The sequence below is a fragment of the Panulirus ornatus genome, chromosome 14 (genome assembly GCF_036320965.1).
Source record: "Panulirus ornatus isolate Po-2019 chromosome 14, ASM3632096v1, whole genome shotgun sequence".
In the NCBI taxonomy this organism is placed as follows: Eukaryota; Metazoa; Arthropoda; class Malacostraca; order Decapoda; family Palinuridae; genus Panulirus; species Panulirus ornatus.
Genome location: NC_092237.1, coordinates 59472519 through 59485398, shown reverse-complemented (window position 1 = coordinate 59485398; position 12880 = coordinate 59472519). Strand labels below are relative to the sequence as shown.

The 12880-nt window shown below is 40.1% G+C and overlaps 1 protein-coding gene across 1 annotated transcript in view; it reads left to right on the top strand.

The window, feature by feature from the left end:
• nompB (intraflagellar transport protein 88-like protein nompB) overlaps positions 1-12880 on the top strand; it is a 74271-nt gene that overhangs the window by 7677 nt on the left and 53714 nt on the right. Inside the window, exons 6-12 of the mRNA XM_071670041.1 lie at positions 469-686; positions 3170-3401; positions 4194-4351; positions 9361-9547; positions 10033-10219; positions 10425-10572; positions 10819-10930. Coding sequence (XP_071526142.1) covers positions 469-686; positions 3170-3401; positions 4194-4351; positions 9361-9547; positions 10033-10219; positions 10425-10572; positions 10819-10930 — 1242 coding nt within the window. The remainder of the gene's footprint in view (positions 1-468; positions 687-3169; positions 3402-4193; positions 4352-9360; positions 9548-10032; positions 10220-10424; positions 10573-10818; positions 10931-12880) is intronic.

The following is a 12880-nucleotide window of genomic DNA, read 5'->3' as shown; positions in this document are numbered from 1 at the left end:
CATTGTTTCTCCTTTTCTTTCTTGCTTCTGTGAGCTTGCATAAGAAACAGATTGAGGCCTTGAGGTAAAAAGTATGAGGATGAGTTGGGCTAGGAGTCATCAGGCATTAATTTCTTATGTACAAATTGACACGTGTCCAGAAAGGAGCAGTTGTCAAATTTGAATGTGCAGAGAGGTTTGAGACGGGTTATTATTATTGCCAGAGGTGAGTGAAATTTGGTGGTAGGTTTAGAGAAAGAGGAAATGCCATAGAAGTGAAAAAAGTGGTGAAAGTGAGTATGCTTGGAAAAGTGACCTTTAAGCAAATACTAGTAAAGGTAAAATGAAGAATGGCATATGGTGAGAGTAAATGAAACTAGAGGAATTAAAGTTATGTTGGGAAGAGGTACCTATATTCCAAGTTTTTGTGTATGCTCTTCTATTTTATGTCATTAATTTTGCACTAAGAAATTTTTGTTTTATTTCTAGGTTTTGTTTAACCTTGCAAACCAGTATGCTGCCAATGATATGTACACTGAAGCATTGAATACATACCAAGTTATTACAAAAGATCGCATGTTTAATAATTCTGGAAGGCTGCGAGTGAACATGGGAAACATTTATTACAAGATGGGCCAATACAATAAGGCAATTAAATTCTACCGTATGGCGTTGGACCAAGTCCCAAATACACACAAGAGTATGAGGTTAGTAGTGTTATGACATGGAAACTACATAAATACATAAGCATTACTCTAGATGGGATGGATCAACACTCTATATACCCTTTATAATTGCTCTGAGGGGGAATACATTCAACATGTACACAAATTCCACAGTTTCATTTTCAGTCAGAGATGCTATGTCATCTAAAGCTATGGATATTGGTCACTTGTTAAGAAGGGATAACTGCTAGCTAGTCAGGCTAGTGTTTGGCTGGGGAGGTAGAAGCTAATCTAAACTGTTTAGGATTAGGAAGTGCTTGCTGTTTACTCTTTTAGAAGGAAGCAGCTACTGTTTTATGTAGTTTAGCTTTCTGTTTACAAGGGGCCTGTGCTGAATATTACTAAGGCAGGTCCCCATGGTGTATTCATTGTCCATGTACATAAGTCTTTTACATCAGAACTATTTTTCTGTCACAGTTATCTTTGCTAGATACTGCCTATTGCATAATATAACTTTGTCCCCACCAACAGGTTGGAAAGAATGTTGCTCACGTATCTCTCCCCTGATTCGGAAGACGAGTAGAGGGGGTAAGAACGGGGAGCTGGAAATTTTATCTTGTAAAATAAGCTTCTAAAAACTAGAAATAGGTGCAAGACAAGGAATATTCCTCAAAAGTCAGCTCCTGGTGTACTCTTGAAGTTGGGAAAGGCAAGCTTGTCTTGAAAAAGATTGTGATATACATTATATGTAATTGAAGGGCATGATTATTGTTACTGTCTCTTATCTTTGGTAAGAATCCTCTTGCCAATATGGGAAAGGGCTCCTAGCCTTGTTTTTAAGAGGAAGTAACTTGTGTTAATCTTCTTCATGTGATACTTACTGTATTCAGAGTTTGGCAGATCACTCTTCATATTAACTATGAAAGTTGCCAAGGCACAAGTCGTATTCTATATCTCCTATAGATAATACAAAATATGAGTATGTGTATATATATATATATATATATTTATACTGTTCGCCATTTCCTGCGTTAGTGAAGTGGCATTAAGAACAGAGTACTGAGCCTTTGAGGGAATATTCTCACTTGGCCCCCTTCTCTGTTCCTTCTTTTGGAAAATTAAAAACAAGAGGGGAGGATTTCCAGCCCCCTGCTCCCTCCCCTTTTGGTCGCCTTCTACGACACGCAGGGAATACTTGGGAAGTATTCTTTCTCCCCTATCCCCAGGGATAATATATATATATATAGTGTGAAAGAAGAAAGTTAAGAGTAAATGTGAATAAGAGCAAGGTTATTAGGTACAGTAGGGTTGAGGGTCAAGTCAATTGGGAGGTAAGTTTGAATGGAGAAAAACTGGAGGAAGTAAAGTGTTTTAGATATCTGGGAGTGGATCTGGCAGCAGATGGAACCATGGAAGCAGAAGTGAATCATAGGGTGGGGGAGGAGGCGAAAATTCTGGGAGCCTTGAAGAATGTTTGGAAGTCGAGAACATTATCTCGGAAAGCAAAAATGGGTATGTTTGAAGGAATAGTGGTTCCAACAATGTTGTATGGCTGCGAGGCGTGGGCTATGGATAGAGTTGTGCGTAGGAGGGTGGATGTGCTGGAAATGAGATGTTTGAGGATAATATGTGGTGTGAGGTGGTTTGATCGAGTAAGTAATGTAAGGGTAAGAGAGATGTGTGGAAATAAAAAGAGCATGGTTGAGAGAGCAGAAGAGGGTGTTTTGAAATGGTTTGGGCACATGGAGAGAATGAGTGAAGAAAGAATGACCAAGAGGATATATGTGTCGGAGGTGGAGGGAACGAGGAGAAGTGGGAGACCAAATTGGAGGTGGAAAGATGGAGTGAAAAAGATTTTGAGTGATCAGGGCCTGAACATTCAGGAGGGTGAAAGGCGGGCAAGGGATAGAGTGAATTGGATCGATGTGTTATACTGGGGTCGACGTGCTGTCAGTGGAGTGAATCAGGGCATGTGAAGTGTCTGGGGTAAACCATGGAAAGTTCTGTGGGGCCTGGATATGGAAAGGGAGCTGTGGTTTTGGGCATTATTGCATGACAGCTAGAGACTGAGTGTGAACAAATGGGGCCCTTGTTGTCTTTTCCTAGAGCTACCTCACACACATGAGGGGGAAGGGGGATGTTATTCCATGTGTGGCGAGATGGCGATGTGAATGAATAAAGGCAGACAGTGTGAATTGTGTGCATGTGTATATATGTATGTGTCTGTGTGTGTATATATATGTGTACATTGAGATGTATGGTTATGTATATTTGCGTGTGTGGACGTGTATGTATATACATGTGTATGTGGGTGGGTTGGGCCATTTCTTTCATCTGTTTCCTTGCGCTACCTCGCAAATGCGGGAGACAGCGACAAAGCAAAATAAAATAAAAAAAATAAAAAAAATATATATACACACACACACACATAGAAAGAACACCTCAGATAAGTGTTTTGCAACAGTTTAGGTGAGAAACAAATATCATTTGTTTTTGTATTTGGATCATTTTTATTTTATTTTCAGAATCAAAATAATGCATAATATTGGACTGGTGTTTGTGCGTATGGGTCAGTACTCAGAGGCATGTACAAGCTTTGAGTACATAATGCAAGAGGAAGCAAATTTCAAGACAGGATTAGACTTGGTCACAGCTTATTATGCACTTGGGGACAAAGAGAGGATGAAAAAAGGATTTTTGCGTCTCCTGGAGTGCCAGCTAGATATTGATGATGATGAAAAATACACAGCCTCCTCAGTATGTTTATGATGCTGTTCATGATGGGGAATATAGTGCTTCATAAAGATTTGTTCATGCTTTTTTTTCAAAGTGTAATTTTTCAAGTTTTGTCATATTTTAGTAATATTCATTATTCAGAATTCATGTTTATACAATATTGTACTAAAATTCAGTGGAAGATTATTAACTTTTATGTGTATGTCTACTCATGTAGCTCTACATTTGTATTTGAATAAGTTTATATTTCTTCATATTTTAACAAAGAGAAAGACATGATGATTTGTATTGCAAATCACTTCTTCCCTAGGGAAGTAGTGTTAGGAATGGATGAACAACAGCCTTATATGCACACATTTACTTTTTAGTTGTCATATATATAATTAAATAAAACGTGGGCCAAGCCAGCCAAGCCCACAACCTACTGCATGCTTTACCTTGACTGCCTCATATGCCCTAGGTCAGCGCATTGCTCCCTCCTCCCAATATCACATTAGTCCAATTCTTATGTCATTCATAGATAATGTGTTCCATGTTACTTCATTTTAAAATCGTATTTTTATGTCCCTTTTGTATGTTTTGAATGCTGTCTGGCTTCTATGTCTTCTGCATCCCTTATACGGTTTCTTTTCTGTTTACAATTCCCTTGAAATCAATTATTTATTTTGTATGTGTTCATTTGTCTTTTACTGTCATTGTACTAAGAAGAATGGGCTTTGTACATAATACCATAATCTTGTATAGAGAAATAAGTTGATACATCTGTGAACACACAATTCACTACATATTTTTCAGGCATTCAAATGATTTCAGGATGACACCCAGTCAAATCTTATACTAGAAGTGATTCGAAATGATACTCTTCGTAAGATGGAGCGGCAGATGAAGCAAGAGGCAGAGCGTTCCATCCTTACTGCAGCTAAACTTATTTCCCCAGTGATTGAGAATTCTTTCAGTGCTGGATACAATTGGTGAGCAAATGCTGCATAGCTGTTTGCCATTAAAGAAAGAAAAAGAGTACAGAGCATCAAGAAACTCTTTATTGTTTAGGACAAAGTAATTTGTAGGGATTTTCTCTTTCTGACCATTCAGACATGCAGTTGGACCAATTTACAAATCAAAGTATTACTGAATAACCCATTGCTGAATGTTAGATTATTATGCATTAAGGAGACAAATTACAGTAATACAAAACAAATTTTTAAGTTTCAGCAAGTGTTAACAAATCCATTCAGAAATGAGCAGACTGTAGGGAAGAAAATTGATAGGTTAGTGTGACTACTTAGAAGTACTTATGAGTCATAAAAATGGGATGCAATAAGGTCTTTTGGGCACCACCCAGATGATAATGCAGTACATTTGGATCAGACAGACCTACACGTGATATTTGTGGTGATCTACCTGGCTTGTTTGGAGTCTAAATGCAAGACAGCACCTCATATATTTTTCCAGTTTTCTGCTGAAAATTTGGAGAGTATGACTTCCACACTAGTTACTCATCATGATAAGAATTTTGTGATGGTATCGTGTTTTAGTTCATGTCCAACAAATTACTGTGTAATCTAAAGTGTGCCTTTCAACAGGATATCATACAAACATACTTTGAAAATTTCACTGACAGCCCATTTATGGAAAATTGTGTGTATACTGTCATGAGTAACAATGTGTACAGGACTCTGCTTGACTTTTTGATGAAGTAGCATCGTCAGTGATATTTGCTTAGAAAAGCAAGGATCATAGTAAATATATACCTGAAATACTAGCTAGGCATTATAGATTTTTATAGTAGTTTTTTTTTTTTTTTTTTTTTTTTTGCCGCTGTCTCCCGCGTTTGCGAGGTAGCGCAAGGAAACAGACGAAAGAAATGGCCCAACCCACCCCCATACACATGTATATACATACGTCCACACACGCAAAATACACATACCTACACAGCTTTCCATGGTTTACCCCAGACGCTTCACATGCCCCGATTCAATCCACTGACAGCACGTCAACCCCGGTATACCACATCGCTCCAATTCACTCTATTCCTTGCCCTCCTTTCACCCTCCTGCATGTTCAGGCCCCGATCACACAAAATCTTTTTCACTCCATCTTTCCACCTCCAATTTGGTCTCCCTCTTCTCCTCGTTCCCTCCACCTCCGACACATATATCCTCTTGGTCAATCTTTCCTCACTCATTCTCTCCATGTGCCCAAACCATTTCAAAACACCCTCTTCTGCTCTCTCAACCACGCTCTTTTTATTTCCACACATCTCTCTTACCCTTACGTTACTTACTCGATCAAACCACCTCACACCACACATTGTCCTCAAACATCTCATTTCCAGCACATCCATCCTCCTGCGCACAACTCTATCCATAGCCCACGCCTCGCAACCATACAACATTGTTGGAACCACTATTCCTTCAAACATACTCATTTTTGCTTTCCGAGATAATGTTCTCGACTTCCACACATTCTTCAAGGCTCCTAGAATTTTCGCCCCCTCCCCCACCCTATGATCCACTTCCGCTTCCATGGTTCCATCCGCTGCCAGATCCACTCCCAGATATCTAAAACACTTCACTTCCTCCAGTTTTTCTCCATTCAAACTCACCTCCCAATTGACTTGACCCTCAACCCTACTGTACCTAATAACCTTGCTCTTATTCACATTTACTCTTAACTTTCTTCTTTCACACACTTTACCAAACTCAGTCACCAGCTTCTGCAGTTTCTCACATGAATCAGCCACCAGCGCTGTATCATCAGCGAACAACAACTGACTCACTTCCCAAGCTCTCTCATCCCCAACAGACTTCATACTTGCCCCTCTTTCCAAAACTCTTGCATTCACCTCCCTAACAACCCCATCCATAAACAAATTAAACAACCATGGAGACATCACACACCCCTGCCGCAAACCTACATTCACTGAGAACCAATCACTTTATAGTAGTTGTAGTTGTAAAACCATATCATTGGTGTCTTGTAAGTACACCAATATTTAAGCTTATACAAAAGATTAAAACAGGCTAAAGCATGAAAAACCCAGATGAAGTGAGGTTTGTTGCCAGGATCGGTGCTATACATATTAATGAATGCTTGCAGAAGTGGCTGTGTATTAATAGTGATGGATAGTAAAGTGTAAGGAATTGGTGTGAATAAAGTAGGGACTGAGAGAGTGAAGATAAAGTAATGGTGGTAATAAAACAATTGAAATAGTAAAGCATGAAGTATTAAGATGGTGTAAACTTTTGTAGATTTATGTACTGAAAAAGGACTGATGATTGGGAATACCTGGTTTAAAAAGCGAGATATACATAAGTATACTTATGTAAGTAGGAGAGATGGCCAGAGAGCGTTATTGGATTACATGTTAATTGACAGGCGTGCGAAAGAGAGACTTTTGGATGTTAATGTGCTGAGAGGTGCAACTGGAGGGATGTCTGATCATTATCTTGTGGAGGCTAAGTTGAAGATTTGTATGGGTTTTCAGAAAAGAAGAGTGAATGTTGGGGTGAAGAGGGTGGTGAGAGTAAGTGAGCTTGAGAAGGAGACCTGTGTGAGGAAGTACCAGGAGAGACTGAGTACAGAATGGAAAAAGGTGAGAACAATGGAAGCAAGGGGAGTGGGGGAGGAATGGGATGTATTTAGGGAATCAGTGATGGATTGCGCAAAAGATGCTTGTGGCATGAGAAGAGTGGGAGGTGGGTTGATTAGAAAGGGTAGTGAGTGGTGGGATGAAGAAGTAAGAGTATTAGTGAAAGAGAAGAGAGAGGCATTTGGACGATTTTTGCAGGGAAAAAATGCAATTGAGTGGGAGATGTATAAAAGAAAGAGACAGGAGGTCAAGAGAAAGGTGCAAGAGGTGAAAAAAAGGGCAAATGAGAGTTGGGGTGAGAGAGTATCATTAAATTTTAGGGAGAATAAAAAGATGTTCTGGAAGGAGGTAAATAAAGTGCATAAGACAAGGGAGCAAATGGGAACTTCAGTGAAGGGCGCAAATGGGGAGGTGATAACAAGTAGTGGTGATGTGAGAAGGAGATGGAGTGAGTATTTTGAAGGTTTGCTGAATGTGTTTGATGATAGAGTGGCAGATATAGGGTGTTTTGGTCGAGGTGGTGTGCAAAGTGAGAGGGTTAGGGAAAATGATTTGGTAAACAGAGAAGAGGTAGTGAAAGCTTTGCGGAAGATGAAAGCCGGCAAGGCAGCAGGTTTGGATGGCATTGCAGTGGAATTTATTAAAAAAGGGGGTGACTGTATTGTTGACTGGTTGGTAAGGTTATTTAATGTATGTATGACTCATGGTGAGGTGCCTGAGGATTGGCGGAATGCGTGCATAGTGCCATTGTACAAAGGCAAAGGGGATAAGAGTGAGTGCTCAAATTACAGAGGTATAAGTTTGTTGAGTATTCCTGGTAAATTATATGGGAGGGTATTGATTGAGAGGGTGAAGGCATGTACAGAGCATCAGATTGGGGAAGAGCAGTGTGGTTTCAGAAGTGGCAGAGGATGTGTGGATCAGGTGTTTGCTTTGAAGAATGTATGTGAGAAATACTTAGAAAAGCAAATGGATTTGTATGTAGCATTTATGGATCTGGAGAAGGCATATGATAGAGTTGATAGAGATGCTCTGTGGAAGGTATTAAGAATATATGGTGTGGGAGGCAAGTTGTTAGAAGCAGTGAAAAGTTTTTATCGAGGATGTAAGGCATGTGTACGTGTAGGAAGAGAGGAAAGTGATTGGTTTTCAGTGAATGTAGGTTTGCGGCAGGGGTGTGTGATGTCTCCATGGTTGTTTAATTTGTTTATGGATGGGGTTGTTAGGGAGGTAAATGCAAGAGTTTTGGAAAGAGGGGCAAGTATGAAGTCTGTTGGGGATGAGAGAGCTTGGGAAGTGAGTCAGTTGTTGTTCGCTGATGATACAGCGCTGGTGGCTGATTCATGTGAGAAACTGCAGAAGCTGGTGACTGAGTTTGGTAAAGTGTGTGGAAGAAGAAAGTTAAGAGTAAAGTGAATAAGAGCAAGGTTAGTAGGTACAGTAGGGTTGAGGGTCAAGTCAATTGGGAGGTGAGTTTGAATGGAGAAAAACTGGAGGAAGTGAAGTGTTTTAGATATCTGGGAGTGGATCTGGCAGCGGATGGAACCATGGAAGCGGAAGTGGATCATAGGGTGGGGGAGGGGGCGAAAATTCTGGGGGCCTTGAAGAATGTGTGGAAGTCGAGAACATTATCTCGGAAAGCAAAAATGGGTATGTTTGAAGGAATAGTGTTCCAACAATGTTGTATGGTTGCGAGGCGTGGGCTATGGATAGAGTGGTGCGCAGGAGGATGGATGTGCTGGAAATGAGATGTTTGAGGACAATGTGTGGTGCGAGGTGGTTTGATCGAGTGAGTAACGTAAGGGTAAGAGAGATGTGTGGAAATAAAAAGAGCGTGGTTGAGAGAGCAGAAGAGGGTGTTTTGAAGTGGTTTGGGCACATGGAGAGGATGAGTGAGGAAAGATTGACCAAGAGGATATATGTGTCGGAGGTGGAGGGAGCAAGGAGAAGAGGGAGACCAAATTGGAGGTGGAAAGATGGAGTGAAAAAGATTTTGTGTGATCGGGGCCTGAACATGCAGGAGGGTGAAAGGAGGGCAAGGAATAGAGTGAATTGGAGCGATGTGGTATACCGGGGTTGACGTGCTGTCAGTGGATTGAATCAAGGCATGTGAAGCGTCTGGGGTAAACCATGGAAAGCTGTGTAGGTATGTATATTTGCGTGTGTGGACGTATGTATATACATGTGTATGGGGGTGGGTTGGGCCATTTCTTTCGTCTGTTTCCTTGCGCTACCTCGCAAACGCGGGAGACAGCGACAAAGTATAAAAAAAAAAAAATAAAGATGTAGTGTCTAGGCTCATGGTATGTGGATGTTTTGCTTGGATCTGCTCTTTGATAGGAAAAGGTTAACTGGTTGCTGATTTCTTTTTTATTTGTACAATTTTAGGTGTGTTGATGCAATAAAAAATTCACAGTATGCAGACCTGGCAAATGATTTAGAAATCAACAAGGCTGTAATGTATTTAAGGCAAAAGAACTTTAAGGATGCAGTAGAGACTTTGAAAATGTTTGAGAAAAAAGAGACCAAAGTGGCCAGCACAGCAGCTACTAATCTCTCCTTTTTGTACTTCTTAGTAAGTAGTTGCAGTATTTGTTTTTTCTTGTTCTTGAAAGCTGGGAGCAGTTGAACCATAACTGAGAGTGTAGTGATGCAAGGGAGAAAAAAAATTGCTTATCATTGTAGCTGAAGATTTTAAAATTTTTGTGGTAGTGTTTGTTCAACTGTAGCCCTTTTTGGGTGCATCATGGTTTTCATTTTTTTCTAGCCCACACCTTATCATGGTTTAGAAAGATCTGAAGTATCACTACAGCCTCTGTATGAGCCCCACACTAATACCAGGCGCTTTCATCCCTTAAACATTTGTTCTAGAGTCTTTAACTCTTTTTTATGTCATTGCTTGTTTCACACATTCAGTTATTTGATAACCTATGCAAGGTTGCTCCTCATCTTCTATGTATTCATAATAGTGTTGTTTCGGCATGCTTGTTCCGAAACCAAGGTTCTCAGAATATGACATTTTCAGCAACTTTTCAATCTCATCTACTTCTGTCTGTACAGCAAAATGAAATAGACCTGGCTGACAAGTATGCTCTCATGGCAAGAGATGCAAATGGATATAATGATGCCGCTTTGGTGAATTTGGGCAACTGCTGCTACAAGCGAGAAGACTATGAGAAGGCACGGGAGCATTATATAGCAGCTCTTGATATAGATGCTTCTTGTGTAGAGGCCCTTTATAATCTTGGTAAGGAGATGAAACAACACAAACAGAATATCCTGGAAATCACAAAATAGAGCACTCTATAAAGATCAAGAATAAAGCACCATGTAATCAGTATTGAGAGAGGGCAGTTTGAAACCAGAATTCCTGTCCAATTTAAAACGTATAATACAAGCCATAGTACTATGTTGTATATAGATAAAGAGATTATGCTTTATTATTTTTTCAGGGCTGACAAATAAGAAACTTGGTAATTTCGAGGAAGCTCTGGACTCGCTACTGAAGATGCATGCAATTGTTCGCAACTACCCACCTGTTGTTTACCAGATTGCACACTTGCACCAGTTACTTCTTGATAATGACCAGGCATCAGAATGGTTAGTTTAATTGCATGCAAGTTATTGCTTTAGAACGGAATTAAGATAATGTCTAGTTATTGCTTCAGAATGGAAATAAGATAATGTCTAGTTGTTGCTTTAGAATGGAAATAAGATAATGTCTTACACACTTCTAGGTTAGATATGACTAGTTAGTAAAGTAGTTTCTTGTGATTACTTAGGATTTGATATAAGTATGTTTAATTGATAAATGATGATGTTATTTGTTAATCTGCTGCTATACAGGTACTTGCAGTTGCTTGGTCTAGTACCAACTGATCCTCACATCCACCAGCATTTGGGACAGATTTTCGACTCAGAAGGTGATAAGCAACAGGCTTATCAGTATTACTTTGATGTAAGTGTGCCACTGCTAGCTTACAGGGAGAAGTGTTTTAATGAATGTATTTTTTTGGGGGGGAGGCTTATTCTGCCCTACCTGCCATACCCTAGATACGCCACTGATGAAATTACATTTATCCATGAACCTTATGTACTCTTCCCCTATTGCTCTGAAACAGGCTTGGATGATTTTCTCCAGTGATTCCTCACCATCACTGTTACTGTTTTCATTTTTGCATGTTTTGCTGTAAGTATTTGATTTTCTTAAATTCATTTCTCTTTATTCTGTCACACTTTATTGCATTAACAGGGGTTAATTATTTATTTATTTTGCTATATTTCCAGCATCAGCAAGGTAGTGCCAGGAAACATATTTTTTTTTTTTTTTTTGCTTTGTCGCTGTCTCCCGCGTTTGCGAGGTAGCGCAAGGAAACAGACGAAAGAAATGGCCCAACCCACCCCCATACACATGTATATACATACGTCCACACACGCAAATATACATACCTACACAGCTTTCCATGATTTACCCCAGACGCTTCACATGCCCTGATTCAATCCACTGACAGCACGTCAACCCCGGTATACCACATCGATCCAATTCCCTCTATTCCTTGCCCTCCTTTCACCCTCCTGCATGTTCAGGCCCCGATCACACAAAATCTTTTTCACTCCATCTTTCCACCTCCAATTTGGTCTCCCACTTCTCCTCGTTCCCTCCACCTCCGACACATATATCCTCTTGGTCAATCTTTCCTCACTCATTCTCTCCATGTGCCCAAACCATTTCAAAACACCCTCTTCTGCTCTCTCAACCACACTCTTTTTATTTCCACACATCTCTCTTACCCTTACGTTACTTACTCGATCAAACCACCTCGCACCACACATTGTCCTCAAACATCTCATTTCCAGCACATCCATCCTCCTGCGCACAACTCTATCCATAGCCCACACCTCGCAACCATACAACATTGTTGGAACCACTATTCCTTCAAACACACCCATTTTTGCTTTCCGAGATAATGTTCTCGACTTCCACACATTCTTCAAGGCTCCCAGAATTTTCGCCCCCTCCCCCACCCTATGATCCACTTCCGCTTCCATGGTTCCATCCGCTGCCAGATCCACTCCCAGATATCTAAAACACTTTACTTCCTCCAGTTTTTTCTCCATTCAAACTCACCTCCCAATTGACTTGACCCTCAACCCTACTGTACCTAATAACCTTGCTTCTTATTCACATTTACTCTTAACTTTCTTCTTTCACACACTTTACCAAACTCAGTCACCAGCTTCTGCAGTTTCTCACATGAATCAGCCACCAGCGCTGTATCATCAGCGAACAACAACTGACTCACTTCCCAAGCTCTCTCATTCCCCCAACAGACTTCATACTTGCCCCTCTTTCCAAAACTCTTGCATCACCTCCCTAACAACCCCATCCATAAACAAATTAAACAACCATGGGACATCACACACCCCTGCCGCAAACCTACATTCACTGAGAACCAATCACTTTATAGTAGTTGTAGTTGTAAAACCATATCATTGGTGTCTTGTAAGTACACCAATATTTAAGCTATATACAAAAGATTAAAACAGGCTAAGCATGAAAAACCCAGATGAAGTGGGTTTGTTGCCAGGATCGGTGCTATACATATTAATGAATGCTTGCAGAAGTGGCTTGTGTATTAATAGTGATGGATAGTAAAGTGTAAGGAATTGGTGTGAATAAAGTAGGGACTGAGAGAGTGAAGATATAAGTAATGGTGGTAATAAAACAATTGAAATAGTAAAGCATGAAGTATTAAGATGGTGTAAATTTTGTAGATTTATGTACTGAAAAAGGACTGATGATTGGGAATACCTGGTTTAAAAAGCGAGATATACATAAAGTATACTTATGTAAGTAGGAGAGATGGCCAGAGAGCTTATTGGATTACATGTTAATTGACAGGCGTGC